Raw genomic sequence first — 16,027 nt, 5'->3', positions numbered from 1 at the left:
TTTGTATCTGTCCAAGTTTTATTATGCTGTGTTCTTGATGTAACATTATGTGATAAGATCTCAATCAATATTGAGATGTGCACATTGTTGAATGGGAATGTGCAAAGATAAGAAACCCTGTCTTTAGGGGCAGCACAAGCAAAACCCTTCCAATTAATCTTCACAAAACAATCTCAGAAAGACAAAAATATACTCAATATTCGACAGGTCATGTATGCATTAGCTCTCTATTTGACATAGCAGGTGGGGAAGGAAGAAGTAAAATATAGATACATCATTTACACTATATATGTAACAACAGAGACCTTACAGAGTATACAGGGGTATGATAATATACCATGCATGTTACTTCCTTCTAGATACACATCTAGGCTCAGATGAGCAACATCAACGCCACAAAATTGGATTTTTATGCACGCAGTTATCACCAAAATCATTGACTGAGACTGCAGTGAAACATCCTGGAAAAAAGTTGAGTTCAGACAAACGTTTGACAGGAAAACCCCAAAACGCCAGAATTTGTATCAAAATTATGTTATTTCTGAAAAAACGTCTTTGGAAGAAAATTCTCAGTTGTGGTTATACAAAGGCTGAAAAAGAAGTATTACCCCACATACCTCAGATACCAAGATTTGTGTATATCTTGTAAGTCAAGTTTGATTGGGAAGCTGTGCAAATGTTCCTACATTGGGGCTGCAGCCCCCGACCATCATGTTCTTGTAAACTGCATAAGCATGATCTGGATTTCCAGATGTGCTATACAGTCGAATGAGAGCATTGTAGGTAAACACATCAGGTTCAAGACCTACAAGCTGTAGTTCTTCATAAATCCTCCCTGCTTGCTCCACCATTCCAACAAGTCCAAGATTGAGTATTAATGAATTGTACGTGAAAAGATCTGGAGCAATTCCTCTAGTCCGCATTTCATCATAAACAGAGAGAGCTTCCTCTACCCTCCGCGATCTTCCGAGTCCATTTATCATAAGGTTGTAAGAAACTGAGTCAGGATCAAGGCCACTTTGTTTTATCTCCTCAAAATATTGCAGAGCATCATCCACTCGCCCCGCCTGGCACAGGCAATCCACAAGAATGGTGTAAGACTTCAGGTCTGGTCTTATTCCTTCTCTAGTCATCCTTTTAAACAACTCGCAAGCAGCTTCCACATCACCTGTTTTTGCAAAACCATTTATGAGAATATTAAAAATAGCAGAATTAGGCTTGCATCCATAGTCTGCCATCTCCTCAAAAAAATGCATTGCTTCCTCTAGTCTTCCAGACTTGAAAAGTCCATCTATGAGAGGGCCATATGTACAAGGAGAAGGAGAGAAATCACCACTTACAAGATCATAATATAAATCAATAGCCCTCTCAATACTGTCAGATTTCACAAGACTGGAGATGACTATATTGTGGGTTATGGTGTTAGGTTTGCATCCCCTACAATTCATCTCCTCGTACAATTCAAAGAGTTCAGTGATGTTCCCAGACTTCCCATAAGCATCAAGTAACAAGTTGTAGGTGAATACATCAGGGGCACAACCAGAATTTTTCATCTCCACAAATAGATCCAAGGCTCTTTCAGTGACATGGTCTTTCAGAAGCCATTCAATCAAACAGTTATATGCTTCTAGTGTTGGCTTAATTCCGAGAGTTTTAGTAAATTTCTCAAATATATGGTGAGCATCAAAAGCTTTCCTACGTGTACACAAAAACCTAAGTAGAGGAATCAGTACAGAGTCATCCCGGCAAATCCTATCAGAGATTAACCTTTCAGCAAATAAAACGACTATGTCTATTTCAGCTTCAATCAAAATCCCTCCCATTAAATCTTCCCAAAAAGGCCTGTCTGCTTTAACCCCAACCTGATACATGAAGTCCTCAGCAATTTTTAAAGCATCCTCAACGCGCCTGTCCTTTACTACACCAGGCAGGAGAGTGCACACTGTTATATGATCAGGAAATAGTGATTTCTTCATCTGATGGAAGAACCAGAATGCATAATCAATTCTGCTTTCTCTGATTAGGCCATAAATTACAGTATTATAGGTCAAAATATCAGGTCTGCAATTCATTGTGGTCATTTTGCAAAGCATTTTCAATGCCAAAGTAACCTCATCGTTCTTGCATAGGCAGTTCAGGAGTGTGTTGAAAGTTATTGTGTTTGGAGGACACCCTTGTTCGGTCATATTCTCAAACATTTCAATGGCTTTTTGGACTTGGCCCTCTTTCCCTAGTGCAGCAAGTAATGTGTTGTAGGTCACAACTGTTGGAGTGAGCTTCATTTCCTTCATTCTGTAAAACATTTGCCATGCTTCATCTACTCGGTCAGCCTTGTAAAGAATGTCAATCAAAGAGTTAACAATAATTACGTCTGCTTCGCATCCATTTCTTTCCATCTCTGAAAGTAACTTGATGGCTTCATCTATTTGCCCCACCTTACTATAGCACTTCATCATCATGTTGTAAGTTACTGAATCTGGAGAAAGCCCACTATATTTTAGCTCATTATAAACATGTTGTGCTTCTTGAAGTCTACCCTCTTCAGCAAGACTGTACAAAGATGCATTACAAGCAACAATATTAGGAACAATGCCTCTAGCTTTCATCTTCTCAAAGGCCTCAATAGCTTTGCCAGATTTGCCACACTTTCCATAGTAGTCAATGAAAAGGATGTATGTGTAAGCAGTTGGTGGAACACCCAGACATTCCATACTGTTGAAAAGATTCAATGCCTCGTCCAACCTGCATAACCGCAGAAGTCCACAAAGTAATGTGTTGTAAGTATGAAGATTTGGCGAGACCCCTTGTTTCCTCATGATATCCAACATACTAAATGCTTCATCAACATTTCCAGCTTTGCATAAAGCATTGACAAGTATGGTGAAAGTAACCACCTCAGGAGCATAACCATCAGCTTCCATTTCACGCCAAAACTCTTTCACTGCGTCCAAGTCTTTCCCATCACTAAACTTGTCCAGCAAAGTAATGTAGGTTACTTGGTCAGGTTTATGACCACTGGATTTCATTTTTGCAAACAATTCCTTGGCATTATCAAGTTTACCTGCAGTACAAAGAGCATCAATGAGAACGGTATAAGTGATAACATCGGGGCCACATCCCTCCTCATCCATTCTCTTGAAAATTTCATATGCCTCATCAATTTTCCCAGCCCTCCCAAGTGCTCTAATGCATATAGTAAAAGTATAAACATTAGGTCTCAGTCCTAAACTTTCCATCTCCTTTAGCAAGCCCATAACAGTTTTAACATCCCTTCTCTTTCCCAATGACACCATAAGTGCTGAGTAAGTCTTCAGGCTAGGCTTAATCCCTTCTGACACCACTCTTTCATAAACCTCCAAAGCCTCCCTACAATAGCCAGACTGAATAAGATTATAGATCAACCCATTGTATGAATACGCATTCAAGATAAACCCAGATTTTCGCATCTCTTCAAGGGCGGATGGCGCTTGTCGAATTCCACCTCTTATATCAAGACCCTTAAAGATAGTAAGGTAAGTGTCCAAATTCCTCTTTATGATCTGTTTTTGCATTACATCAAACACATAAGCCATATCCTCCACCCTCCTATGAACTCTCAAGATTTCAAGCATGTAATTGCAAGTTTCAGTGGTGTGAACAACACTAGGCAACTCAGCAAAGGACTTAAAGAATGAAAAAGCAGATTTAGGGTCTGCAATCGACTTCAAAACCCTCACAACTTCCTCAGAAGACACTGAAATTTTTGGCTTTTTCTTCGCCACCACTACCTCCTGTGAACTCTTTATCACAAACCCACCAAAACCCATCCGCTTTTTCCTCTTTTTTGTCAAGTTCACCAAAGACCTACATGGCCAAGCCTTTAACTTTCCGCAGTTTCTTTCTTTTAACGAACCAGTATGGCTTATTGCAAATATTCTATTGTCAGTAAAAGCAAGACTGTAATTGATACTACTACAGCACATGCTTGCAGAGCATACTATCAACAATGCCATACAGAATACTTTATGAGCTAACGAATGAGCATAAATGAATAACTCACAGAAATCAAAGACGGATATGCATTTTGTTCGTTGAATTTCTTCTGAGAAAGCAAAATAAATGGGAAGGCTTGCAAATGGGCATGTATGTGCTTTCCGCTGAGAGAGAGAGAGAGCAGAACGCTTGCTGCTATGGTAGAAGATGGAATCGGCTATGGTTCCATTGATGTTGGTCAATTTGGTACTCCAATGATGTAAGCTGTAGTGTAATCATGTATGTGGGGGTGTAGTCGATGGGTGGTTTGGATATTTTGTTGTTTTGTTTGGCTCCAAATCCATTTTTTCCTTTCTTCTCTCAATAAAGAATTGTGAAGAAAGAGGAAACAAAATGAAAAACACAAAAAAATTAGATGGATATTATGTAATTGGTTCTTGTCCATTTATGATTTTTTATTTTGAGAGTTTCACTAAAACACCCAAAATGGGAGTTGAAATTATAAAAAACTCAAGCATTATGGACAAAAATGCCTTATTTATTTTTAGATTTCTGGAATCCAATACATTTGCATGTCTTTGATTTGAAAGTTGAGTGGTTTTTTTGTCTTTTTGAAAAAGCTTTGGCTTTTTCCAAAAGTGAAATTTTTTTTATGTCTAAAACCTAAAAAACCTCATTATTATTTAAACATATAAACACATCCAAAACCCATCATTACACACACTCAAAACTCATTTATAAACACACCCAAAAAGTTAACTTTGGGGTTGATTTTGGGTGTGTTTCTATATTTAAATAGTTCTTGAGTTTTTTTATAAATATATGTCTAGGATTGAGTTTATTTATAATTTTTTTTTTTTCCTAACTGGTCTAATAGAAGCAATATTAGAGTGTGAAATTCAAACACTTCTTAATTATTTTTATAATTAAATTTTATATTGACGCATAAATGTTCGAAATCACCTTATGTTCTCAAAATTGAATTTTGTATTCATGAATAAACATTCTTAACTATTTTTAATCTCTATTAACTTTTTATTTTCAAAATTCTCACTCCTGATTTTTTTTTCTTATCCCCGACAAAAGATTTCCTCATTTTGTGTCAATGTATCAAAAGCCCCAAAAATTAAAAAATGAAGGGAAAAAGTTAAAAATTAAAAACTCTCCATCTTGTGGCTCGAAAATCGCATTATTTCCTAAACTGCCGCCATAATAAGCCTGGTTCCAAATCCAAGCCCTAGCTCCCTGAAAACAAGAGAGAGACTTTTACTGCCTCTTTCTCCTCCTGATTCAGAATATTTGCTGTCTAATTTGTCAGTGTCACACCCTTGAGATTTTCTCCAGTTCTCTGCCACAGTCTCACAGAGAGAGAAGAGAGATAGAGCCAGAGAACAATGGAAGGAAGCTCGATAGTTCCAGATTCAGTGATGGAATCAGTGAAGAGAACCTTGAGCCATGTAGAAGAAGTTGGACTTCACTTCCACCAATTCTTGTCTCTCTCCGACCCTGACGTCCTCGCCGAAACGCCGCCTCTCGAGCGAGCTCAGTCCCTGCTCTTGCTTGCCAGGGCCACTACCACCCTGTTCACCGGTATGTCTCTGGTTTCATTTGCCCAATTTTCATTTAGTTCCAATTTAATTGTTAGTTTTCATGTCGTTCTTTGTTAGCCGATTTGATTTTAGTTGAAATTCTTTTGTTATTTTTTTGTTTTCCAGTGAGGTTGAGGTGTAGTGGAGTAGACCCGGATGACCATCCCGTCAAATCCGAGCTTGTAGGTTTGCTTATATTTTGAATTTTTAGCCTAAATCTTGAAGTTGATCACTTTTTTTGTGGGGTGCAATTGTAGCTCTGTTTTAAGTGCTTACTGCTTGTTTATGGGTTAATGCATGTTAGGGTCTATGAGCTCATAATTTTGAGATCACATGATTTGCTTAACTGTTTGTATCATAAAAAGCTGAATACTTTTTTTCCTTTTTATTTTATTGTCTCCATTTATGTAGGAGAGATTAAGAGTGTATCAGGAGAAGCTACAGCGGTTTGTGGATTGGAGTAAAGGTACACACTCTTATTTGGAAGTGCAATTATTGATGGACCGACTTCTAAACAAGTTATGCTAGGCACAGTCAACCACGTGCCATGGGCGACTGTGATCAATTGGTTGGGGTGCTGCCATTAACACGTGTCGTGTGGATGAATGTGGTTAGCATTCTCCTTGTTGCCTGCGGGTGACTGCGAGCAATTGATTGAGGTGCTGCCATTTGCGCACATGTTGTGTGGGCGACTGTGCTTTGCATCTCCTTCTTGTTTGTGGGTGACTGAGCATTTGATGGAGGTTCTGCCATTCGCGCATGTGTCATGTGTGGGTGATGTGCTCAGCATTCCCCTTGTTTTCTCAAATAATGCTGCAACCAAGGACACAACACATTGTTCTTCGCGTTACATATATGATGGATAGCATGCTATGATGTTATGTGCTTTAGATATCAAATTGTTTGAAACTTTCCATTTTGTATTTACCATGATTCTTTGATTCCTGGGGTTTTATATTCTTACAGTTGACAATTTGATTTTGTTGAAGCACCATTGCGACCATCTACTACTTTAAATTATCAGGCAGCTACCCGTTTCATCGAGCATTCTTTGCCAGACCTTACACCTGGTAAGGTGTTCATTTACCCTTTATGTCAGGATTGTGAATTTTTCAACACCTTGATCTTATTCCACTCAGGGATTGCTTATTTGATTCAGATCAGAAGCGAAGTATGAGAGACATTGGTAGAGGAGAGGGGTCAAACATTAAGTATCTAGAAAGGAAGGTTCAAAAGAAGAGGAAATATCAATCCCCTAATAAACAATCAGTTCAATCTGCTGCCAATGAGTTCCTTGCGAAAGCAGCCCGTGAAATTCTTGGTGATAGTGAAGGAGGTCGTAAGGGACCTCTACAGGCCAACAGTTCAGATGAAGAGGACGTGCCTATGAGTTGATTCCTGATTTTCCTGGTAAAGGTTTTTTTTCCTTCACTCTTTTTTCAAGTTATGATTTAATTTTCTTCAATTGTTTCAGCTGTTTCAAGTTCATTATGGTCATCTAGCTTTTAATTTTACAGAGTTCTGAAAAGTCTAGTCATTAGGTGCATGTGCCAGTGTTATCGCACGTTCGTATAGCCTTGCTTGTTGTGCCACTAGTGTAAAATCTGTATATACATTGCTCAGTCAAAATAGGAAAGACCAAGGATTTGGCACATCCTTAATTGTGACAAATAATTCAATATTCCAGTGTTGATGATTGAAATTGCCAATTATTATAGTTATCATAATCGGAATAACTTTATATGACAAGGTAAATATGTTATTGCTACCCTTCCATACCTAATCTTCGGATGATTATGATCCCTAGAATTTGGGAGGATTACAGATTACTATTTTTACCAATGTGAATGAATTGGAGAATTCAAAGCTGATCGAAATATCCTATCAATAGATATGCACACAAGCACACAAGCACACAAACACACATGTATCTTTACCTTAATTTAGAATTAGGAAAGGAATTAAGGCACGGATTTGGCTCTACTTAAAATTCACCTAAACTTAATTTGAACAAACGGTTCACTGTTGATGTTGCTCACAGGTTGTTTTCGGTTAAGGCCTTTGTTGCTCATGGTACTTTTTCTTTTACTTGTCTGCTAACATGGAGTCGAGCATCCTCTCCTTTAGGTTGAAAGCATCGGATATGAGTTGTTGGGAACTTCTTATAAAAGATTTTAATCTTAATCCTTTTTTTCCTTTTTTCCAATTTTCATCTTCTTTTGACTATTTTCTTTCTTGTTCTACTTTCACAGGATTGTTGAGACCAGACTCATCTTTAAAGTGATCCATCGTCCATCCTCTCTATGGTGCTTTAGAGTTTTCTTTTTTCACAGTGCAAGTTTTTGTTATTATTAGCCATTTGATAAGTAGAAATGCCGTTATAAGTTTACTTGAGGAATGTCTTGGCATCTTATTATGTCTTAAATGGGGAGATGCTGCTTGGTCTTGCAAGGGAAAATCTTCGTCACATGTTGGCCAACATAAATTTGGTAGTTCATCCATTCATGAGTTATGACTTTAAATTTTGGATGATGATGGAAGACTGAGACTGCAAATGCGGATGGTTTTGAATGTAGAATGTCCTTGAAAGAGAAATCTGTCGAGTAATCTTTTGTTTCACCGAAGTGGAAGACTGATCATGTTCATTTGAATCCGTTGTTAATGAAAACAAAATTATGATATTACCTTTTTAACTTTACAAAATGGTAGGTAATGAATCTTTCATTATGATATTAAGTTTACGAAATTATGTTTCATTGGTGGGCTTGTTGATTAGAATTTGATTCATTATTCTGAATGTGTCAATGAAGGTGTCCTTTCCTTTTTTTTGGACAAATTAAAAAAAGGACACTTGATTTGAAACCTGGCCAGGAAGAAGAAAGGAAAAAACCTAGAAATATTAAAGAGAAACGTGACCCTTTAAATTATTTTATAATGTTTGAGATTTTTGGGGAAATTAAACTTTCGAATATTTTATTATCAGTTAGAAATTAAAAATTAGACATGGCCTAGCTAATTGGTAGTACAAACAAAATCTTTTGTGCAATTAGAAAATCGGAGAAATGAAAACAAGAAAATTATAAATATTTTAACTATTTTCCCCAAATATATTTTAACAAGTCCTTTGAAAAAGTAAAAGAAAATCTTTTACGAAAGTTTCAGGCTTTGCCGAGGGTCAAAGAAATCCATCCTATCCAAACCCAGAGACAGCGCGAGTGGAAGCGAACTACACCCTCCCCTCTCCTATTCTTTCTTTGCTTCGCTTCTGTAAACAACTTCGCTTCCTTATCTTTCTCTCTCTATCTCTCAATGGCTTCGACCAGTGCTTTAAGCTCACGGCTTTCCAACTATCGCCGACTCCCCGACTCCGAAGACCATCTCTCTTTCCGTAAGCTCTCTCTCTCGTAATCCATTGGCTTAATAACAGCAGTTATCTGTATATTTTGTGTTTCTGTGTGTGCAGTATTTAACATACCTCGAATTGAATCATTTAGAATGTATGGGTTTATTTTTAACAAGATAGAACAGAAACCAATTTTAATCTGCAGAAAGAAGCATAGGTTTGATAGTATGAACAATTTTGGCATCTTTGACCATTATATTTGAATAATGGGCATTGAAAGCCAAGCTCTAGATTGTTTGGATGTTGTTATGCTCATAATGCATATTGCATTCTAGTGATCCATCTCTGCTTGTTTGGTACGTTTTTGTTCAATAATCATTGTTTTTTATGCAATAATGTCTCCCCCTTTCCATCTCATCCATTGTTGATTCTGACTATAAATCAAGTACTGCCTATTCATTTTTTGTGTTTCTGTGTGTGCAGTATTTAACATACCTCGAATTGAATCATTTAGAATGTATGGGTTTATTTTTAACAAGATAGAACAGAAATTGGGTTCCTTTCTTTTGCCAATTTTAAGCCTTTTTTTCGCACGCACTGCAGAAAGAAGCATAGGTTTGATAGTATGAACAATTAAAGTTGGCATCTTTGACCATTATATTTGAATAATGGGCATTGAAATTTGGTGCCACTTAGCTGAGCTAGATTGTTTGGATGTTGTTATGCGTGCATAATGCATATTGCATTCTAGTGAGTTTTCTTTCATCTCTGCTTGTTTGCAAAATCTCGTACGTTTTTGTTCAATCTTTTAATCATTGTTTTTTATGCAATAATGTCTCCCCCTTTCCATCTCATCCTGTGGGGGTGGGATTGTTGCATGATTCTGACTATAAATCAAGCTTACTGCCTCTGCTGCTTTTAGGTGACGTACTAAATTCACGTCCAGCATGCCCTTCAATTGTATCTTGGCCTGGTGTTAAAACTAGGAGGGCTCCCCGGTCGTCCCGTGTGTATGGCTTATTTGGAGGGAAAAAGGATAACAATGAAAAGGGTGATGATGCAGCTTCAAAGGTTTAGCATTTTCCCTCTTATATAGTTTGCTTTTCCATTTTTCTGGCTCTCGTCTTGGGTAGACTCAGTTTGTACTGCTCATTACAATCTCTATGTACTGAATTGCTATACCAGTTAATCTTTCTCATATTTTTATTTCTTTCCTTTTATGTGTTTTTACTTTCGTTGGTATGAAGGTGCTATTACCTATGCTAAGTCAATACAAATTCTACTAAAATTAAAGGGGATAGCTGGTTTTATATGCTTTATGTGGAGGCACTAGATGAATTTTATGCTTCATGCGGCCTTAGGTTGCAGGTGGTAACTCTTCCAATTTAAGCTAAGTAGCTTTATGCAGTGCTAGGCCCACCAGATTTTAACATCATGATGTCAACTGTAATCTAGCTGAACATGCGTTTGCCATATTTCTTTTATTTGTGGATCCTTATCTTCGATCATTTGATGGGCAGCAGGATTTGTTCAGGATGAGGGCAATGGGCTGGATGTCAAATATTGTTGCTAGTCATAATTTTAGTCGAACTATAAGGTTGCTGTGCTGATAGTAGCATTATGTTATCATCAATGCAAGCTTCTTATCTGAAGTAATGATTACACTGGCCAATAATGCCTCTTTTAGTAACAATGCAAGCTTGAGGTCAATAATAGGAAATTTGGATAATGATGGCAACATTAGTTTACTAGAACACATTCTGGAGTTCTGTTTTTCTTTTAATAAATTTGTCCACAATGGAAGAGAATTTATATTCTTGAAAACATAATGTGTCTATGATGCCACATTAGTTTTATTGCAGTCTCCTAAGTCTGTCTTAGCCAGCCTGGAGCTAGTCCAGCACTTGTAAGAGTAGAACCATTGATTCAAATATTAAGTTAACCTTTCACTTTGATGCAGGCAGGAATATTCGGTAATATGCAAAATCTGTATGAAACAGTTAAAAAAGCTCAAAATGTAGTACAAGTTGAAGCAGTGCGTGTGCAGAAAGAGCTTGCTGCGTATGTTCCTAATGTTTAATCCAATTTAATCTGGTACTCATAATTCTTTAAGTGGCTGAATTTTTTTATCTCTTGTTCTTTCTTACTGTTTTTCAGGGCAGAGTTTGATGGTTACTGTGAAGGTGAGATGATTAAGGTATGATTAACTCTCGCCACAAGGCCACCCTTTTTTATTTGTTCAATTTGGGAATCTAAGCTGGTTTGTAAACCTGAATGGTATTTTAACTTTTAAGTGGCACTAGCAGATTTTCACTTTCATAGTACCAGGATTACATTCGGAAACTATTTTTAAATTGATATCTCTCTTTTTCATAATTTCTCTTTTGTTTTAAGACAACTTTGAGTTCTTTCAATCCTTCTCTTTCCCTAGGTCCAGTTACGTACATACTCACTTGTCTCTGTTACTCAGATTTTACAATTCATCTCTGATTTTTTTTCCTAGGTAACGCTTTCTGGTAACCAGCAACCTGTACGCACTGAGATAACTGAGGCTGCTATGGAACTAGGAGCAGAAGTAAGTGATGAACACCTTTTGTTTTCTTTTCCCATTTGCAAGAGTGAGTTTCTCCTTATTATATGTGACTTTTCCATTTTTTCTTAATGCAGAAACTCTCTCTTTTGGTCACCGAAGCGTACAAAGATGCACACCAAAAGAGCGTTGTGGTGAGAACTCAGCCTATTCTCCTTTTTTAGGACTAATAATAAATACCTGGCTTCTTAACTTTGTGCCTGTTCTTTTCATCTTTTCAGGCTATGAAGGAGAGAATGAGCAACCTTGCCCAGAGTTTAGGAATGCCTCCAGGCCTCGGTGAATTGAAATAATGAGTAGAGTGAAGTTGGCACATCTCGCTTGCCATTCATATTTTGTAATCTCTAAGTTCGAATTCTTTTTTTCTTTTTGCTTAGAATCTCTGAAGTTCGAATTCATGGAAAAATCGTTCCTTGTTTTATAACAATAGATTCAAAAAAATTATTGAGACTGTTATTGTTTGAACTTGAAAACGCCTGCCATTTAAGAATCTATTGCGAGACTTGTATAGGAAATGAATATGTTGATATTAAGATAATTGAAATTGAATTGCACAATAATATCTCAGAACCCCTGTCATATATGAAAATAAGAATAAAGAATTAAACAAATCATTAACCCCACCCTCTAAAGCCCAAAAATTCTCATATCAAAACAAACCCAGAGCAAAAATCCCGAATGCCACAACCAGAAGACCACCCTGCAAGCTTGTAGCACTGCTAGTTGGAGCAACAGCCGGACCGTCAACCTCTGCCGGAGAAGGTGCTGGAGAGATACCATAGTGTTTTCTTGGGGTCATAACAACCACAATCACCTTCTGCCCCTTCTCACAGTGGCCCTTGGTTCCACTGATGAAATAGAATGGCCCTGGTTTGTCAAGATGAAGCTTGGTTTCACCATCCTTGTGCTGTTCAATTGGGTTTGAAACATTGCAGTTAGCGTAGTCTTCCTTGGTCACACGCAACACCGAGTCTTTGGCACTGTCATATTTCAACACTGAAACAAAGACAGAAAGCATAGCATAAATTAGCAATAACCAAAACAAAACAGAAAATGGGAAGGACCACCAGATGAGAACTGAAGATTGAAAAACCTTGGGATTGAATTAAAATGGAGATTTACCAAGTGTGTCGCCGACCCGAAAACGGGTGTTTTCAGCCCATTTGTTGAGAGATTGGGATTCAGAGGATGGGATTGCCCATGAACCTGTTTTGCCTCCAACCAATATCTCTCGGGCTTCTGAGAAGCTGAAGAGAAGAAATATGAGCAACAGAGAAGATGAAGATAGAGCTCTTGATGATGAAAAGCCAGCCATTGACACTTAAACAGAGAGCACTTAGACACTGAGGTGTTTTTGGGGGCTCTTGAGTTTGAGATCAAGTGAGCTAGCAAAGCAAAGAACAAAAGTAAAAGGCTTGATTGATTGAGGTTGGTTGAAGAAAGCCTCTCAGCATTCATGTATTTATAGTCTATAGGATACAACTGTGATTGGGGAAAGGAAAACTAGCCGTTGTGCGGCTCAGAGAAAAGGTTGATGTAACGTTAAAAAAATAATGGCGATAGATGGCAGAAGAAAACGCTTTTCAACGGTCACAAATGCATGGAAAGACGAGTACACCTGGTTGCAGAGTTTTGGGCCCATCATTATATTAAACGCTTCAAACCAACGTCGTTTCAAGGGTGGGTGGAATTGGGACAGTGGTTCTGCGCAGCCCAAACATTTATCCAATTTTTATTCTCAGCCCATAACATAGGAACTAGACATAAATAAAATAAAATAAAATTTTGGCTAGTTACAATTTACTCCTCTAAATAATTTAGTACCTCGGTTTGAAAAGAAAATAAAAATTAGTACCGCGTAAGTTGGCTCGGACACCTCATAGTATTTACTATTAAAAATTAGTTCGGCAAATGACTTTATAGGTCAAGTAATTAACATAAATACTCCGATTTCCACTTGAGGTTCTGTGTTCTAATCCACATTTTTGCACTTGGTGTTTAAATGATGATGTAATAAATGTAGGCCCTTATTATTGCCGGCATGGCTGCCAAATTTGTGCCACGTTGCATACCACGTATCAAGTGACTGAGTAACTCGAAACGTGTCAACAATATGCACCTCTTCTTCAAGCTTCAAGTTGAAATCTGCATGCAGACGTAGAAAGAAATAGACAAGTTTTACCGTTCCACTGTCTCGGCTTTAAAATACCACCTCACAAATACATATATAAAGCGAGGTGATAATAGTACCATTTCTCACACCAGAAAAACCAGTACACCCGAACACACCCCAAACTTACTCTACACACCCATAACAATCTGCCGGCACATTCTGACAGCAAGGACAATGACTGATGATCAAACCGTTCATTCCATTTTTAAAATATATACCTAGAATCTTTTAGGTATTTTATGAGAATTCTAGATAATCTCTGATAACTGTATATGCTGTCATACTGGAATTCAATGAGAAAGAGCCTATCTTTAGTTCATCTCTTTAGTCTGCTTAAGTTTCTTCAATAGGAGAGAGAGAGAGAGGGTTGGAGAGAAAAATGCCGGACACACACAAAGTAAGTCCAGAGGATGTGAGGAGAGCAGGAGCTGAAGCAGGAAAGAGGGCTCCTGGCCTCCGGAGTAGCCTTAACTTTGGTGCAACTTCCTGCATGGCCATCACCGGCTTACTGTTTGCCGGCGCCATTGGCTACTATACCCTTTATGTCAAGAAAAAGCCTGACCCCTCTGCACTAGATGTCGTTAGGGTCCGCCGTGACCTTGACGACCTTCGTCCCAGAAAGTCTCTTGTCAACAGCACCGACCCCGCCCCATGAAATAGCTTTCTATATTTATGGTGGTACTAGCCTAGCCTGTGTATGTTAAGTAATTATGCCCTAGGGCTTCTTTTCTTTTTCTTTTTTTAATTTCTGTTCCAAAATATTATGGTCTAGTTTGTAATTAATCTTTTATTTGTGTTGTGGACGTCTTTGTTTATAGTTTATGGTTCATACACACGTGAATATTTTGAATGCTTTTTCGTATTCAATTCATCGTCTCTACCTCTCGCATTTAGGTTTTGAATGATTTTCTTGCTACCTTTTGTACTCTTTTAGGGTACTTCTATTTTATAGATAGAGGCATTTGCTCCCCAAAAAAAATTGTCAATAATAAGCCAACTTCTTTTTCCCACACCCCCTATTTTTCTATCTTATTGTATGCAAGAAGGCAATATAAGAAATAAGAAAACTGAAGTGGGGAAGGGAATTATCCCTTTCAAATCCAATATAAAAATCTAGTTGAACATCACAATTCACAAGTAAGAAAGGGAGGGGCTTGCAATTTGCAAACCAAACTCTGCTCAATTTGTGGAAAACGGTTCATGGAAATCCCACCCACCGTGAATATCAGATAAACAGAGTAGTAGACAAATAGAAATACGACATTGTGTTGTGGAGGTTGGTTGGAAAAGGCTTCAGCACAACGTCGTTTTTCAGGAGAGGGTTGGGTTGGGCTGGGCCTTCTATTCTATGCAGCCCAAACACGTATACTTATTCTCAGCCCAAAAATATTTAAAACAAATTGTTGTTGTTATTTTCTTTTTCAAAGGGAGATTTTTCTTGCACAAGCAACACGATGCTAGACTGGAGAGTTACACGAACCCACTAACCCACTACGTGTTGAGAGACTGAGCCTTCACTTGGGGCCTTGTAACTCAACACGTGTCAGCAATGCAATGCTCCTCCTCTTCTTCTTCAAAGCTTAATTCAAAGTTGAAAAGCACAGCGCATGTTTGGGTTCACCCTTTCGGCTAATTTATAGAAATATTATCAGGATTCACATCACATCACATCACATCACATCACAGAGTGAGAGAGACCAAAACCTGCACACAGAGACAGAGACAGAGATGGCGAGGAACGAAGATTGGAGGAAAACGGCAGACACAACAAAAATGAGTGCAGAGGAAGTGAAGAGCGCTGGCGTGGAGGCATCAAAGAGGCCCCCTGGTCATAACCCTGGCGGTGTTCTTCACCAGCGACGCAAGCTTCCCTTTAGCCCTACCGCCATGGCCATTACCGGCTTCCTCATCACCGGCGTCATCGGATACTTCACCCTTTACCACCTCAAGAAGCCTGAAGCCTCCGCGGGAGATGTCGCCAGGGTCGCCACCAATGTCGCCGGGCCTGAGCATACTCATCACCCCAGGAAATAGTACTTTCATTTAATTATTTTGATTTTGATCAAACGGGGAAGAAGGAACTCCACTGGGCTTGGCAGGGGTTTTTCTTAAGTTATTAATTTCATAATTTGTTTGTTGACGTCGTTTTCTTCGTAGTTCAATACTTGATGTCTTCTAGTAGCAGTAATATTCTTGTCGTAGTGTAAAATTTTCTGATTTGTGTTTGGTGTAGTTACCACAACATGTATTATAAATAAATAACTGATATACCATTAACCTTGAGGAATAAAAATAAACAAACATTTCCTTGGCCCCCTCATGGAAATAGCACCATGAAAATCAGAAAATACAAATAGACG

General features: G+C 38.2%; 5 protein-coding genes across 9 annotated transcripts; 3 read left to right on the top strand and 2 right to left on the bottom strand.

The window, feature by feature from the left end:
• Positions 1-122: 122 nt before the first annotated feature.
• PGR3 (proton gradient regulation 3) lies at positions 123-4,033 on the bottom strand. 3 transcript variants are annotated; one of them, XM_089045780.1, is made up of 2 exons: positions 609-4,033; positions 123-461 (listed from the first exon to the last, which is right to left on the bottom strand). In XM_089045780.1, the coding sequence occupies exon 1, from the start codon at positions 3,990-3,992 to the stop codon at positions 651-653; it is 3,342 nt and encodes a 1,113-aa protein (XP_088901906.1). In that variant the 5' UTR covers positions 3,993-4,033; the 3' UTR covers positions 123-461; positions 609-650. The 3 variants fall into 3 exon arrangements, with proteins under 3 accessions (XP_088901906.1, XP_088901905.1, XP_088901907.1); XM_089045779.1 differs by having other exon boundaries at positions 618-4,033; XM_089045781.1 differs by lacking the exon at positions 123-461 and having other exon boundaries at positions 988-1,168; positions 1,341-4,033.
• Positions 4,034-5,207: 1,174 nt separating this feature from the next.
• LOC103320727 (Sas10/Utp3/C1D family) lies at positions 5,208-8,242 on the top strand. Of its 2 annotated transcripts, none has more exons than XM_008222444.2 (6): positions 5,208-5,562; positions 5,688-5,743; positions 5,973-6,027; positions 6,551-6,631; positions 6,721-6,971; positions 7,814-8,242. In XM_008222444.2, exons 1-5 carry the CDS (start codon positions 5,367-5,369, stop codon positions 6,954-6,956), a joined length of 624 nt encoding a protein of 207 aa, XP_008220666.2. In that variant the 5' UTR covers positions 5,208-5,366; the 3' UTR covers positions 6,957-6,971; positions 7,814-8,242. The 2 variants fall into 2 exon arrangements, with proteins under 2 accessions (XP_008220666.2, XP_008220667.2); XM_008222445.3 differs by having other exon boundaries at positions 5,212-5,562; positions 6,721-6,977; positions 7,814-8,019.
• A 460-nt stretch (positions 8,243-8,702) lies between these two features.
• On the top strand, positions 8,703-11,967 carry LOC103320729 (nucleoid-associated protein At2g24020, chloroplastic-like). 2 transcript variants are annotated; one of them, XM_008222447.2, is made up of 7 exons: positions 8,703-8,949; positions 9,827-9,975; positions 10,865-10,965; positions 11,062-11,101; positions 11,408-11,479; positions 11,572-11,628; positions 11,716-11,967. In XM_008222447.2, the coding sequence occupies exons 1-7, from the start codon at positions 8,871-8,873 to the stop codon at positions 11,785-11,787; spliced, it is 570 nt and encodes a 189-aa protein (XP_008220669.2). In that variant the 5' UTR covers positions 8,703-8,870; the 3' UTR covers positions 11,788-11,967. The 2 variants fall into 2 exon arrangements, with proteins under 2 accessions (XP_008220669.2, XP_088901854.1); XM_089045728.1 differs by lacking the exon at positions 8,703-8,949 and adding an exon at positions 9,623-9,654 and having other exon boundaries at positions 9,804-9,975.
• A 14-nt stretch (positions 11,968-11,981) lies between these two features.
• Positions 11,982-12,938, bottom strand: LOC103320728 (early nodulin-like protein 15). The gene is made up of 2 exons (XM_008222446.2): positions 12,617-12,938; positions 11,982-12,490 (listed from the first exon to the last, which is right to left on the bottom strand). Exons 1-2 carry the CDS (start codon positions 12,807-12,809, stop codon positions 12,144-12,146), a joined length of 540 nt encoding a protein of 179 aa, XP_008220668.2. The 5' UTR covers positions 12,810-12,938; the 3' UTR covers positions 11,982-12,143.
• Positions 12,939-15,278: 2,340 nt separating this feature from the next.
• On the top strand, positions 15,279-15,851 carry LOC103320730 (uncharacterized). Its single transcript, XM_008222448.3, has one exon. The coding sequence runs from the start codon at positions 15,396-15,398 to the stop codon at positions 15,699-15,701; it is 306 nt and encodes a 101-aa protein (XP_008220670.2). The 5' UTR covers positions 15,279-15,395; the 3' UTR covers positions 15,702-15,851.
• Positions 15,852-16,027: the final 176 nt, after the last annotated feature.

This window comes from Prunus mume, linkage group LG2, assembly GCF_029339155.1.
Source record: "Prunus mume cultivar Tortuosa linkage group LG2, ASM2933915v1, whole genome shotgun sequence".
In the NCBI taxonomy this organism is placed as follows: domain Eukaryota; kingdom Viridiplantae; phylum Streptophyta; class Magnoliopsida; order Rosales; family Rosaceae; genus Prunus; species Prunus mume.
This window is presented reverse-complemented; position numbering and strand designations above follow the sequence as displayed.